The sequence below is a fragment of the Pongo pygmaeus genome, chromosome 19 (genome assembly GCF_028885625.2).
Source record: "Pongo pygmaeus isolate AG05252 chromosome 19, NHGRI_mPonPyg2-v2.0_pri, whole genome shotgun sequence".
In the NCBI taxonomy this organism is placed as follows: Eukaryota; Metazoa; Chordata; class Mammalia; order Primates; family Hominidae; genus Pongo; species Pongo pygmaeus.
The window spans coordinates 96,315,755-96,330,517 of NC_072392.2; the positions used below are offsets into that span (position 1 = coordinate 96,315,755).

The 14,763-nt window shown below is 40.1% G+C and overlaps 1 protein-coding gene and 1 non-coding gene across 11 annotated transcripts in view; both read left to right on the forward strand.

The window, feature by feature from the left end:
* Window positions 1-14,763, forward strand: part of TNRC6C (trinucleotide repeat containing adaptor 6C) — a 147,882-nt gene that overhangs the window by 100,544 nt on the left and 32,575 nt on the right. For all 10 annotated transcript variants that reach the window (XM_063656544.1, XM_054456658.2, XM_063656545.1 and 7 more), the window contains exons 6-9: window positions 4,923-5,138; window positions 7,966-8,132; window positions 11,311-11,391; window positions 13,257-13,314. In XM_063656544.1, coding sequence (XP_063512614.1) covers window positions 4,923-5,138; window positions 7,966-8,132; window positions 11,311-11,391; window positions 13,257-13,314 — 522 coding nt within the window. The remainder of the gene's footprint in view (window positions 1-4,922; window positions 5,139-7,965; window positions 8,133-11,310; window positions 11,392-13,256; window positions 13,315-14,763) is intronic.
* On the forward strand, window positions 7,154-7,260 carry LOC129018442 (U6 spliceosomal RNA). Its single transcript, XR_008495272.1, has one exon. It is a non-coding gene; the product is annotated as a U6 spliceosomal RNA (small nuclear RNA).

Genomic DNA, 14,763 nt, shown 5'->3' on the forward strand with positions numbered 1-14,763 from the left:
GCTGTGGTTGCACCACCACACTCCAGCCTGGACAACAGGAGACCCTGTCTCAAAAAAAAAAAAAAAGAAAAAGAAAATAGAGTGTGCCCCCCGCCACCGATAGCGGTAGGAAAGAGTTAGCACATTAAAATCTGTATTAGTGTCATGAAATCAAAACTATATAAGATGCTTTTCCTTTTCTAATACTTACTCCACGTGATGACTCAATAAGGCAGGCAGAAGAAGCTGTTCTGGGAAGTTACTGTGCAGCTCGACGCCCGTGGTCAGCTTCTAGAAAGGACCCCAAATCTGTAACCCTCAAACAGAGTCCCCTGACTTTGGAATGGAAGTGTAAAATGCCCACCACAAAGGCTTTCAGAAAAGTAGGATACTTTGCCATCTGACTATACTCTTGTATAATGGACAAACTCTTCTATATAAAGTTTCACTGTATAAAGACACATCTTGATTTCAGATAAGAAAGTTTTATTGATCTTGCAGCTATCAATTCTGCTCTGTTCCTCCATAAGCAGGTACCCAACCAGCCATCACAGCAAATTTACATTACGTTTAAAGGCCATTGGTATGAGTAAAAAATCTCATCTCATTAATATTTAGGTCAGTACCTTAAAAAGCCAAGCACATAGCAAGCACTCAATAAATGCCTGATCGATTGCATTTTTAATCCTTTATCTTTTTTTTTTTTTTTTTTTTTGAGACAGAGTCTCAACTCTGTCGCTCTCTCGCCCAAGCTGGAGTGCAGTGGAACGATCTCAGCTCACTGCAACCTCCACCTCCCAGGGTCAAGCAATTCTCGTGCCTCAGCCTCCTGAGTAGTGGGTACTACAGGTGTGTGCCAGCATGTTGGCTAGGCTGGTCTCGAACTCCTGGCCTCAAGTGATCCACCTCAAGTGAGCCACCCTGCCTGGCCTAGTCCTTTATCATATACTCTTAATTAATTACAATTGGCCACTTTTTAACTAAACCTTTCCTCCCAAAAAGGACTGCCCATCACACTTAACAAAGCTATGTAAGTGGCATCTGTGGAACAAGCTAGAATTAATTTTTTATTTCATAGAGGAAAGAATTTCATCCACTGACTTAATTATCTGTAGTGCTTAAGATGTGATGTGCTTAACAAGTGAGAGAAAGATTCTCTGTTTCTTGGTCCTATTTCTTGGCCTTTTCTCCGTCTGCTGCTCATTTTTATACCCAGCTTCCAGGTGCACTCTATGTTTTCTCCATTCTGAAGGAAAGATGAAGAATGTATATTTTAAAATTGAACGAAAACTACATATCCTGGCTGTGTTTTATTATCCCCATCTCTGTTTGTTAATTTGAAGAAATTGAAGGGAAGTAACGATTCTAAGACCCCATAGTACAGAAATATCCTGCAAAAAGCAGTAGTATTTGAAGGATCATTTTTAAAAGTTTAATATCAGTATTTTAAATGTAAGAAATTTGTTCTACCTCATCAATTCTAACTTTAAAAGAATCCCTATAAATTATTAACAAAAAGATGCCAAATTCACTCTGATGATAAACACTTAACAGTGGAGATTATTTTAATTCTATGTACTTAAAATCATTTTCTGTGTGCTGAAAATACTTGTTTTGCATCAAAATTTTCTATTGCATTTCAGTTTTTAGCATCTCTTCTAGAACCTTTAGAGTGTCAGATGGTACATCCTAGTGTTTCTGTTAGGATGGCATTGTAGGTAAATTATAGTCTTGCCAGATTCAACTGAAAATGAAAATACTGGGCCAGGTGTGGTGGCAGGCATCTGTAATCTCAGCTACTCAGAAGCAGGAGGATCGCTTGAATCTGGGAGTTTGCGGCTGCAGTGCACTATGATCACACTTAAGAACAGCCACTGCACTTCAGCCTAGGCAACATAACAAGACCCCATCTCTATTAAATAAATATAAAAATGGAAATATTTGGTTTTTTAATTTTTTGAGTAAGCAATTGTTCTTCCATTTCTAAGATTTTGAAACATGATACTTGCAAGTCGTTTGCCTTCTCCATGAAAATACTCACTAGACATTTCTGCTGCCTTTAAGAGGAATTTAAAATTCTTTATAAAAATCAATGAACTATGCTTATAACAATCTTAGTATTTATCCTTAGTTTTGACTGAATTAAATCATTTGTAATACATATTGCCTCCTCAAAGAGATGGAGTTCTAGAGATGATAAATTCTAGGTGAGTTCATTATTTAATTACCTACAGTAAATTAGTATTTTTATAGCTAATTGGTCTTTAGCAACACATAAGTTATTTTAGCTTCCCAAAACCTTGATAATTTTTATTAGCTATGTTAACGTCTCTGATTTAATTTTGTCCTTTCAATTTGTAAAACTACTTCTCCCAATATATATTATTGTCTTTTGTGTAATTAAAGGTAATATTATAGTTAGCAATTGCCAGCGATAACTGGTTAGGGCTAACTCCCCTGTTATTGGTAACTATTTGCATAATATATTCCTCAGCATAGAGCTTGTAATTTAAAATGATTTCTAGGTTGCGTGTCCTTTTGTTATTAATCATTCTTACTGCGTTTTCGTAGAATAAAGAGTATCAAGGGAACTGATTCCATGCTATTTTTAGTCAGAAAATTAATACATTTCGTAATTGATATTGTAACATCCATGTTGAGGCCAAACAATGTAAAATTGATGGTTAACTATTTGCATTTTATACTGTTAAGTTTTTCTCTTGCACACAGTCATATGCTTTCTACAGTTATGACTTAAAATATTTACATTTCTGTCTCTGAGCAAAATGTATCTATATGAAAATTACAACTGATACAAGCTGTCAACTTATCAACAGTGTCAGGTGAGCTTATGGCAGAAGCAAAAGATTAGAATTTGAGTTTATTTGGAAAAATAAAATTGACCTATGCTATATAAAATGTCTTTTGTACTGAAGTGTGAAGGGCGTGGGGAAATCCTTCTTACTGCCTGGTTTCATAGCCTCTTCTGTGCCTGTAGATAATGCGGTTGGCCCTCGAACAGTTTGGGATCAGGGGTTCCCAAAAGTATAACTTAGGGCTTCCCAGAAACTTAACTGCTTGACCAGAAGCCTTATTGATAGTAGTCAGTTAACATATACTTTTCATGCCTTCAGAGTTTTTTTACAATAAGATAAGCTAGAGAACGGAAGACGACATTATTAAGAAAATTGTAAAGGCTGGGTGCGGTAACTCACGCCTGTAATCCCAGCACTTTGGGAGGCTGAAGTGGGGGGATCACTTGAGGTCAGGAGTTCGAGACCAGCCTGGCTAACATGGTGAAACCCCGTCCTTACTAAAAATTCAAAAATTAGCCCAGCATGTTGTTGCTTGCCTGTAGTCCCAGCTACTCGGGAGACTGAGGCATGAGAACCCCTTAACCCGGGAGGCGGTGGTTGCAGTGAGCCAAGATTGTGCTACTGCACTCCAGCCTGGGCAGCAGAGCAAGACTCTGTCTCCAAAAAATATATATAAAAAATATATAATTTTAATTGTAAAGAGAAAGTATATTTACTATTCATTAGGTGGAAGTGGATCATCATAAAGGTCTTCATCCTCATCATCTTCATGTTGAGGAGCAGGCTGAGGAGGAAGGGGAGGGCTTGGTCTTGCTATCTCGGGTGCTGGAGGTGGAAGAAAATTTGTGTATAAATGGATCACTGAGGTTCACACCCATGTTGTCAAGGGTCACCTGTGATGCCACAGGCTTCTATATGCATCTCTAACCTGTTTCCACAAGGGACCAATCCCTGAGGATGCTGTTGCAACAGGACTTGGCAAGGAGTGAAAGGGTTCCTGAAAAACCCTCCCAGAGTACCTGTAGGAACTACTCTGATCCATAATTCAACTCTCTTCTGCCTTCTAAGACAGATATCTCAGATCTCAGCTTGTGGATGGTACCATGGGAACTATCTGCATTTTCCAGTTATGACTTTACCTTATGTTTTTAATCTGCCATCTTCTCGTTTCTTTGCCCAGATAAGGTGATCTGTGTCTATGATGGGTCAAAAGATAAACAAGAATAATATTTCAGTATATATTTGCAACTCACAAATTTTTCTTAGAATGATTTCTTTTGTGTCATTACATATAATACAAGACGTAAACAAGCTATTTAACCATAGTTTTAAACTATTCTTTTAAACCCTACTATGTTGCAAATGCTGACAATTGAATAGGCTTTAACGTTTAATGGACTTTTAAAGTTGAAAATAGGTAGAGGTCAGGAGTTAGAAAATGGCAATTTTTTATTTTTTCATTTTTTGAGACAGATTCTTGCTCTGTCGCCCAGGCTAGAGTGCAGTGGCACAATCTTGGCTCACTGCAACCTCTGCTTCCCGGGTTACCAAAAGTATAACTTAGGACTTTGCAAAACTTAACTACTTGGTTCCCGGGTTCAAGAGATTCTCCTGCCTCAGCCTCCCTAATAGCTCGGATTACAAGTGCACACCACCGTATCCAGCTAAATTTTTGTATTTTTAGTAGTGACAGTGTTTCACCATGTTGGCCAGGCTGGTCTTGAACTCCTGACCTTAAGTAATCCACCTGACTCCCAAAGTGCTGGAATTACAGGCATGAGCCACTGCATCTGACCAGTTTTAAGAAGCCAAACAAGCCATGTGCAGTGACACGCCCCAGTAGTCCCAGCTGCTCAGGAGGATTGAGTGAGCCCAGGAGTTGAGGGCAGCCTGGGCAACATAACGAGTCCGAATCTCTAAACAAAAATAAATGAATAAAAATTTTAAAACACAAAGCTAAACAAATCTGATTACAGGTAATACATTTGCCTCCTTTAAATTTTCTCCTAAAGGCTATTCTAAGGATAGATTGTCTTGAAATTATTTTGAAATTGAAAACTGAATTATATTTTTACTTTTCTCTGATGCACTTTCATTATTTTCTCTACCCTTTGGAACCTTTTTCAGTTTCATCAGGCTGGGGAGAAATGCCTAATGTTCACTCAAAGACTGAAAACTCTTGGGGAGAACCATCCTCCCCTTCTACCCTGGTGGATAATGGCACAGCAGCATGGGGGAAGCCACCCAGCAGTGGCAGCGGGTGGGGAGATCACCCTACCGAGCCGCCGGTGGCATTTGGAAGAGCTGGTGCACCTGTTGCTGCCTCAGCCCTGTGCAAACCAGGTAAGCCTAGCATCCTGCTTGCCCTGATCTGGCAATTTGGAAATGACTCAACATATTGAATTTTAAAGATTAGAGTTTTAGGATACTTTCCTCATTATATTTGCACTTTAACTACAAACCAAAAATCTTGGCCAAGCACAGTGCCTTACACCTATAATCCCAACACTTTGGGAGGCCAGGGCAGGAGGATCGCTTGAGCCCAGGAGTTTGAGACCAGCCTGGGCAGCATAGTGAGACCTTGTCACTACAAAAAAAAATTGAAAAATTAGCCGGGCATGGTGGCACACGCCTGGAATCCCAGCTATTCGGGAGGCTATGGTGGGAGAATTGCTTGAGCCCGGGAGGTTAAGACTGCAGTGAGCCATGATTGTACCACTGCATCCAGCCTGGGCAATAGAGCAAGACCCCATCTCTTAAAAAAGGAAAAAAAAATGCCAAGATTATAAAATATTTGCCATGCCTGATACATGAACACGAAGGAGCTTTTAAGAGATGTCCATGCCCTCCTTTTATAATAATACAAATAAATGCTAGAGTCAAAGCAACCCAGCATATTATGTTTGATTCTCTTGGTAATACCCACATTACTTCAGCAGTATTCTTGCACCTGCCACATTAAGTATTTTAAACCTGCTATTTCACTGAGCAATATAGATAAAGCATGTCATCTTCTTGAGATTAGTTTTTGAAAATATGTATTACCTCACAGCAGCCTAACGCATCTTGTCGTATTGCCCTGCTTTCATCTTGTCAACAGAATTCCACTGTGTGTGGAATTTGCCATGTTTGTTTTCAAGTTGTTTATACTTAAACAACTTGAAAAAATTAAAGAAAGATACATTTTCCTCCCATTTTCTGAAAGTGTAGCAAATATGCAGGTAATAAGTATCCTTATAAATGTCCAGATTGTGTATACCAAGTGGAATTCTTATATGGGTGTTTTGCAATGTGATATTTGTAATATTAACATGAGCATAAGATTACTGATTTAAATCTGATATTAAAATTAATTCTGGCTGGGCATGGTAGCTCACGCCTGTAATCTCAGCACTTTGGGAGGCCGAGGTGGGTGGACCACCTGAGGTCAGGAGTTCAAAACCAGCCTGGCCAACAAGGTGAAACCCCATCTCTACTAAAAATACAAAAATTAGCCGGACATAGTGACGAGCGCCTCTAATCCCAGCTACTCAGGAGGCTGAGGCAGGAGAATCGCTTGAACCCGGGAGGCAGAGGTTGCAGTGAGCCAAGATCAGACCACTGGACTCTAGCCTGGGAGACAGAGACTCCATCTCAAAAAAAAAAAAAAAAATTCGTTGTTCTCATAACTGCAGAAGCTTCATCTTTTCTTTGGACATTATTAGATGTCCTAGATCTTAAAATGCAACTTTATTGGTTTTGTATTTTGTGGGGTTTTTTTTGTTTTTGTTTTTGTTTTTTTGCTAATACTCGATAGTATGTTCCATATAGCCACCACTCTGCTCAAAGTATTCCGTTTATATTACTTTTTGTTACAAACCTAAAGGATAAGAGAATTTCTGAGTATTTAGATTCATGTGCCATTTTGAGGCAGTGTGTTCTATTTTGAGAATTTGTCCTTGGAGGCACAGTTATGTGCCTATTCTATATGTTTATCAGCCTTCATTAAAGACCCAGCTAACTGTGCTATTACCTAGTCTTTGCCTGCCCTTCTTCATATTCTTCCAAGAAGTGAAAATTTGGGGTAATTTTGATACCAAAAATCACTTTGTATTTTAAGATAGGAGGAAAAAATAATATCTGAAGTGGAAACTCAATAGTCACTTTGTAGCTCCATCTGCCTAAGGCCTCCATCCTGCTAGTCTGTAAGCATCTCCTGCGAGCTTGTTAGGAATGCAGCCTGTCGGGCCCAACCTCAGGCCTGCCAGACTTCACATGATCCAGCTGACTGTCACGAGTGGACAGGTTTGAGAAGCTCTGGTCTGTGTGACTTAATGCTCACAGGTGTGGATCAAGCAGTGATTAAGAATCAGACAGAGGTGCTCATTTCAGCAGCACATGTACTAAAATTGGAACAATACAGAGAAGATTAGCATGGTTCCTATGCAAGGATGAGATACAGATTTATGAAGCATCCCATATACAAATTTTCCTGCCACTTGTGATGGCTCATGCCTGTAATCCCGACACTTTGGGATGCCGAGGCAGGAGGACTACTTGAGCCCAAGAGTTTGAGACCAGCCTGGGCAACATAGTGAGACCCCATCTCTATTAAAAAGAAAAAAAAAATTAGCTGGATGTGGTGGCACATGCCTGTAGTCCTAGCTACTCGAGAGGCTGAGGCAGGAGGATCACTTGAGCCCAGGAGTTTGAGGTTGCAGTGAGCTGTGATTGCACTACTATACTCTAATCCGGGCAACAGGTTTTTCTTTCAAAAAAAAAAGAAAAAAACCTACAAATTTTAAAAACCACACAGGACAATGAAATGTTTTAGGCGTCTACATTTCTGTAGTCTTTTCATACCATGTAGAGATTGCCACCTTCCCTGGTGGCCCCAGGATTTATTCTTAGCATGTTTATGTTTCAGAATGATCTGTAGTTGGTTAAGGAAGTTTAGAACAGCACAGAGTACAAATAGCTGATGTTTGAAGGAAAAATTACATACATATACATGTTTATTTACATATGTAGTGGGAGAAATTCAATTCTGAGATCTGGGAGAAATGAAGGCATAAATAGGTTGATTACAATGCATCATTTGTCCCACGACCCCTAAATTATATGTTACAGTGGAAGCATTGTCTGCGTTAGGGACATGAATTTGATAAGTTCATGTTTGCTCTATTTCTAGCTTCAAAATCTATGCAAGAAGGCTGGGGCAGTGGTGGGGATGAAATGAACCTCAGTACCAGCCAGTGGGAGGATGAAGAAGGGGACGTGTGGAATAATGCTGCTTCCCAAGAAAGCACCTCCTCCTGCAGTTCCTGGGGGAACGCCCCCAAAAAAGGACTTCAAAAGGTAAGTACAACACTCTTAATGATGGTACACCCTGAAAACCAAAGGTACTTCAGACACATTGCAGTATCCAGTTAATCAGACAAAAAGATAGACCTGAGGTTCTCAAAGTAGTCTTAGGACCCTTGGAGGTCCCAGAGACCCTTTCAGGGGAGTAAGCAAGGTCACAACTGTTATCATGCCAGTACTAAGACTGTCTTTTTCATTTGAAGTCTCTCTCCAGTATAGGGTAAAGGTGTCCAGAGATCTTTATTATAGCAGAGAATGTGCAGAAACAGACATGAAAATCCAGCCATTTCTCTTAAGCCAGACAGAGAGATTTGCCAAAAGGCAAAACAATGCCACCCTTCTCATGAAAAATTAATTACTTTTTATTTTAAAATGTTAGGTTAATGTGTAATGACTTTATTATTTTTAAGCAAAATTATATTTTTAAATTTTCTCAGTTTTTATTTCTAATACAGTAAATAGCAATAGACACAACTCATATAAACAGAAGTTCTTTGGGATCTTCAGTCTCTAAGAGAGTATTATAGGGTCCTGAGACCAAAAAGTTTGAGACAGATGGTTAAGAAGTCTTAAAACAGATGGGCAGGCCGGGCACAGTGGCTCACACCTGTAATCCCGGCACTTTGGGTGGCCAAAGTGGGTGGATCACTTGAGGTCAGGAGTTCGAGTCCAGCTTGGCCAACATGGTGAAACCCCATCTCTACTAAAAATACAAAAATTAGCTGGGCGTGATGGTGGGCGCCTGTAATCCCAGCTACTTGGGAGGCTGAGGCAAGAGAATTGCTTAAACCTGGGAGGCAGAAGTTGCAGTTGCAGTGAGCCAAGATCGCCTCACTGCACTCCAGCTTGGGCGACAGAGCGAGACTCCCTCTCAAAAAAAAGACACAAATGGGCAGTCATCTAGAAAAAACTGAGATACACATCTCATATATACATGAGCTACATGAGACGTGTATCTCATTTTTTTCTAGATGACTCTCCAATTCAGTCCACATTCAGCATGACTGAACTTCAAGTAGGTCACAAATTTAAATATTAGAAATATGAAAATGTGAAAGAACATTAAAAACAACTTTGGAGTCAGAGAGGCCTAACTATGACCAAAATCTAAAAGCCATAAAATAAAATGTTTTTGTGTCAGTAGATAAATGTAAAAACTGTACATGACAGAAAATACCATAATCAAAGTCAAAAGAAAAATAGCAAACTGGAAAAATGTGTTTATAACTCATATCATAGAGAGGGCCGATCCCCTGATACATGAAGTCCTAGAAACTGATTTAAAAAAAAAATCAACCAGAAACCCAGTAGAAGAAGGAGCACAGGATGTGAAGAGTAGCTGGTCCACAGAGAAGGAGCACCAGTGGCTCCTAGACACGGACTCACAGGAAGGCAGTGCAGTTCCAGACAGCACTCAGAGACGCCTGCCATTTTTCATCTCTCAGACCCACAGAAAGCCAACATTTTGTTTTTTTTATTTAAAAAAATTTTTTTAGAGACAGAGTCTTGCTGTGTCACCTAGGCTGGAGTACAACCTTGAACTCCTGGGCTCGAATTGTCCTCCTGCCTCAGCCTCCTGAGTAGCTGGGTCTACAGGTGCATGCCACTCTGCCCAACTAATTTTATTTTTTATTTTTTCTGTAGAGACAGAGTCTCACTTTGTGGCATTTATACAGTTTTGTATTGCAGCATTTTTGTAGTAAAAAGATAACAATAGTTTATATGTACATTGATGGAGTAACAAGTTAATTATGTCACTTCTACATTATACAAAACTAAAAGGAAATTCTATCTATGTATTGATATGAAAAGATCACTAAAGTACATTGTTAAATGAAAAGCAAGGTATAGAAAAACATGTACAGCACACACCCTATTTTGTGGGGTAGGAGGAAGAAAACAAGTTGTGTGTGTGTGTATGTGAGTGTGTGTATGCATGCATGCACACGTAGTGTATCAGCTTCTACAGAATGTTCTAAATTCTCTGGAAGGGCAAATAAGAAACAGCTATGAGTAGTGCCTCTTGGAGAGAACAGGAACTAAGCAAATGGGGTGGCATGAAAGGAAAACTTTCTTTATACCTCGTTTATACTTTTGAATCGTGTGAATGTATTCATGTTCAAAAAAATGTAGTTTAAAAAAGCATTCAGTTAATAATCAGCAGAAATCAGAAACTAAAATCAGAGCTCTCCGCTCATGAGGAGTAGAAGTGATTACAGACATCAAAAAGAATCCTTTTTACAGTTGGGCTGGCAAATAATCCAGTTAATCATGGGACCAAAAATACCAAATTGGTAAATTAAAATCTTGACTAATCTGGCTCTGGCAGCATAGTAATGATTAAAATAGCCCCAAAATAAGCTAGTTCCTTGAGGAAAGAAAGCCTGTTTGTTTATAGAGCTCCATGTGCTCCATGATATAGCTGTGGCAGGCTCAATTGTGAAAAACACTACGAAGAGCATTTTTAGAAGGGGATTTTTTTTCATATTGTAATAATGCATCATTAGAACCTTTGCATTTATAGGCTCAGAGAGAAGTTATTGAGAAGCCTCTTGGCTCATCTGTGGTGCCGTGCCCTCCCTCACCCGCACTGCTCTTTCTGTAGCTGACCTTTTTCCTCATCCTCTCCTTCACTGACATTTTCCTCCTTATTCCTTTTCTGTACCCTATGAGCTATAAGTAACAAATAGTTAATAAAATTAACAGGTTGTTTCATCCTTTCTTCTTGCTGCCTCTTTATTCATTGGAATAAACCCCCTCATTTTATCATTTTTCAGAATAAAGCTTAGAAAAGGGCAAAAACTGTGTTAATTTTTAGTAAACTTCACATAGGGCTGTGTTCAAGGGAGCACTTAGGATTATTGGGTAGTAAAAGTAGTGTATATTTGTGATAAACTAAATTAATTATCTGGGAAAGAGAAATAATTATCTTGCTTTCTTTAAGTTCATAAACTGCACATATATACCAACCTGCAAATGTACCTTGATGCTTTCCATAGCAGTAGCCACGAAATACTGTTAGGGAGTTTCTGGAATACAGCATTATTCAACGTTAATACAAAAAGATCCTGTGACTTTTAAATGACCCTGAATTTAGGCTGTCTCCCATTTCTGGAAGAAATGCATTAAAATGTAGCTCATGGACTTCCCCCTTTCCCACACTTTGTTCCAGGGCATGAAGACGTCTGGCAAGCAGGATGAGGCCTGGATCATGAGCCGGCTGATCAAACAACTCACAGACATGGGCTTCCCGGTAACTGGCGTCGTATTTTCCTGCTACCCACTATGCTTCCCGAAATGAAATGCCCTCATTGTTTCCTCTCCATGTTTGTTGTGTGTTTCAGAAGGCACCAAGATTATTTGAGAAATGAGATATTGACATCATCTAACTCTTAAATCTCCCTTTTACCTGGGTAGTTTGGGTTAGAGATCATTGCTTTGAACTACAGCAAAGACCCACATAATTTCTATCAAAAAGGGTGTGAGAGCCTTTTCCTAGAATAGAAAATGCTTTTTTTTTGGAGACAGGGTCTTGCTCTGGCACCTAGGCTGCAGTGCAGTGGTGTGATCAAGCAATCCTCCTGTCTCAGCCTCCCGGGTAGAGCTGGGACTACAGGCGTGAGCCACCGTGCTCGGCTAATTTTTGTATTTTTGGTAGAGACGAGGCTTCACTGTGTTGGCCCGGCTGGTCTTGAACTCCTGGGCTCAAGCAATCTGCCCGCCTCGGCCTCCCAAAGTGCTGGGATTACAGGCATGAGTCACTATGCCCAGCCGGAAAATGCTGTGTGATTTTTAATTTTCATTGGTTTATACAGTTTTATGTTTACTTTTAATTTATAATTAAACATGAATTTCATTAGTGTATAGAGTATATTGACAGAGATCACAAAAGAAAACTTGCTGTAAAGTACTAAGGTTTCATATCCAGAAAAAGTATCCTAACCAGACCTACTTAGTTCCTAAGTTTCCAGTCATATGTAGGGAGAATTCATATTGTAGGGCGTTCCCCTGAAAATACCACAGTCTGTTCAATTCCTGAGATTGGATGGCAGTTCAGATGACAAGGGATGTCGCCCATATTCACCATGTATTCCCTTCATGTGCCTTCTTTCAAAATCCTTATTCAAATTAGTGTTTATCTTTCAATTACCGTAGATGCTTCTAAAAGAATGAGTCCAGAATGGCCTCCATGTAGCGGAGGAACCCCATCCTTCACACTGGGCACAGGCCCTCTGCATGGGCAGGGCATTGTGTTGGTGGCCCAGGCTCTGCCTGTGTGAGTGGCCAAGAGGTTCACGGTGGCCTCAGCGTGTCCTGATTTATACTGTCTCAGTTATCGTGGCACCCTAGCGGCTTTGATCATCCCCTGAGAGTACGGTGTTCCAGTCATAAATTATCAAAATGAATCTACTTGTTTTGTTTTTCTGTTTCTTAGAGAAAAGTTGTTGATGATAGAGCCTAGAGTCGATGAAGCGAAAAGCAGCTCTGCACTCCGACAGTGACTGAAATAGTTTCTGGGACTAGAGAGAGGCATGGAGATGGGCCTCACTGGGACAGGAATCCTGTCCTAGGAGAGCATCCTGTCCTCATGGCAGGTGTCCTTGTCTGTGGCCCTGCTGTCTTGGCACAGATTGCATCTTTATGGAATCAGTGCTATTCAGTGTTGTACAGAATGATTTTGGGACCAGACACAGTGGCTCCCACCTGTAATCCCAACACTTTGGGAGCCCGAGGCAGGAGAACCACTTGAGCCCAGGAGTTTGAGACCAGCCAGGGCAACATGGAGAGAACCTATCTCTACAAAAATAATACTAACAGTTACATTTTTAAAAAATGAAAATGATTTTAGGAGTACTTACAAGGTTTTACTGTCACTCTGCATTTTGTTTCCAAAGTGTTAAATATAAGGGCTTTACTTTGAAAATCAAGTCAATACATTTTCTTATTACAAGTATTTTTAATTCAAAAGACGTTGTCTCTAACCTCAACAGTGAAGAAATGTATTTCCAGTTCCAAAACCTAATAACTATGTCTTTAAGTTGATAGTGATTAAACTGTTTGTAAGCTTTCCTTTTGTTAATTAACGTGCACTGATGAAAACTCTGTTTTCCTACACAGAGAGAGCCAGCTGAGGAGGCCTTGAAGAGTAACAATATGAATCTTGATCAGGCCATGAGTAAGTCATACAACATCCTTTTTAAAAAGGTACCCAGCTGTGAAGTTCTACTTTCCAGAAGCATTTGATTGTAGTCATGGTTTAATGGTTAACATGTCCTGGGTAGACAGGACCAGGCCACGGTGAAGGGGTAACCGCACAACAAGCTGGAACCACAGAGGGAGCCTCTTGGGATTAGCGGACTTTGGAGCTGAATCGCCAATGCCATATTTGAAGGATGTTGGCTTTTCTCATATTTTCCCATATGTTTTGAGGGAAGGTAATAATGACACTCTGAGAGACACTGGAACCACACACTAGACTTCAGTGGACACTGAGTGCATCCCTCTTGCCTTGCCCCAGAGTGGACTTGCCTAGGGGCCAGCAGAAGCGTTACCCAGCTGGCTGAGCACCAACTGTTGTTGAGAGATAAGATTTTCGGTCAAGGAACAAGCAACCCTAGTTCTGGAGCTGCTTTAATAATAATGTTGAATATTTACATTTAAATAGAGTCGATTCTTATTTTCTTGGTAGTTATGTTCTATAAAGTCACCACAAACACTGAATTAACGAATGCTGAACCAGTGCTCCTAGGAGACATACAGGGTTGGGTTCCTGTGAGCCTCTGCTCACAACATTTTTGTCAACCAATCAATATATAACCTTGTTTTATATGTTTTTCTGTTTCAAGACACCTTATTTAATATTGATATATTAGCCAAGAAGGGTGTAACATTTTTCTGACCCTGGATAATGTGACCATAAATTTATTTGGCTTTCAGACTCATAACAATGCCATCCACCACACTTCCTAGTCATCATCTCATGAATCCGCAAATTTAGCCTCTTTTCCATAGCTCTGTCACATGCCCAGATGTTACTTGAGTACTTGCTGAGCAGCCGCACATACGGGTCAGTGAATTTTTTCGGATGTACCGTATCATTGATTCATGATCATTGAACTCAGGGCCAACAGTGCTTTAACTCATGCCTACATGAAGCTTACTTGACACATATTTCCTCTGTAAGGCGCTTTACTGCCTTCTTGAGCTTAGAAACACGAGACAGCACCTCAGCACCACACAGGGGGACCATTTTAAACACCAGAATCACTACAGAAAGCACAGAAATACGAAAAGCCTGGCAATAAATGGACCACAAAAAGGACACTTCTTTACAACCTGATATCTGAGGTTCAACCTGAACTGGGAACTTGGGCAACTCACATTTTTTTGCCAATCTGCACGTGTCCACAAATAACCACAAAAGTGCCACAATTACTGATTTGGGGGTTACAAATTTTAGCAAGTAGGCCAGTTTTACGAATACAGAATTCATGAATAATGAGGATAGACTGCAGACTGTCTAACCGTGCACGTGTGACAACGTGTGGTGCAAACTGCCAGGGCGGGACAGAGCAGCGTGTGCTGCGACAGGTGAATTCTAACTGTGGAGTAAGGACAGAGTTAG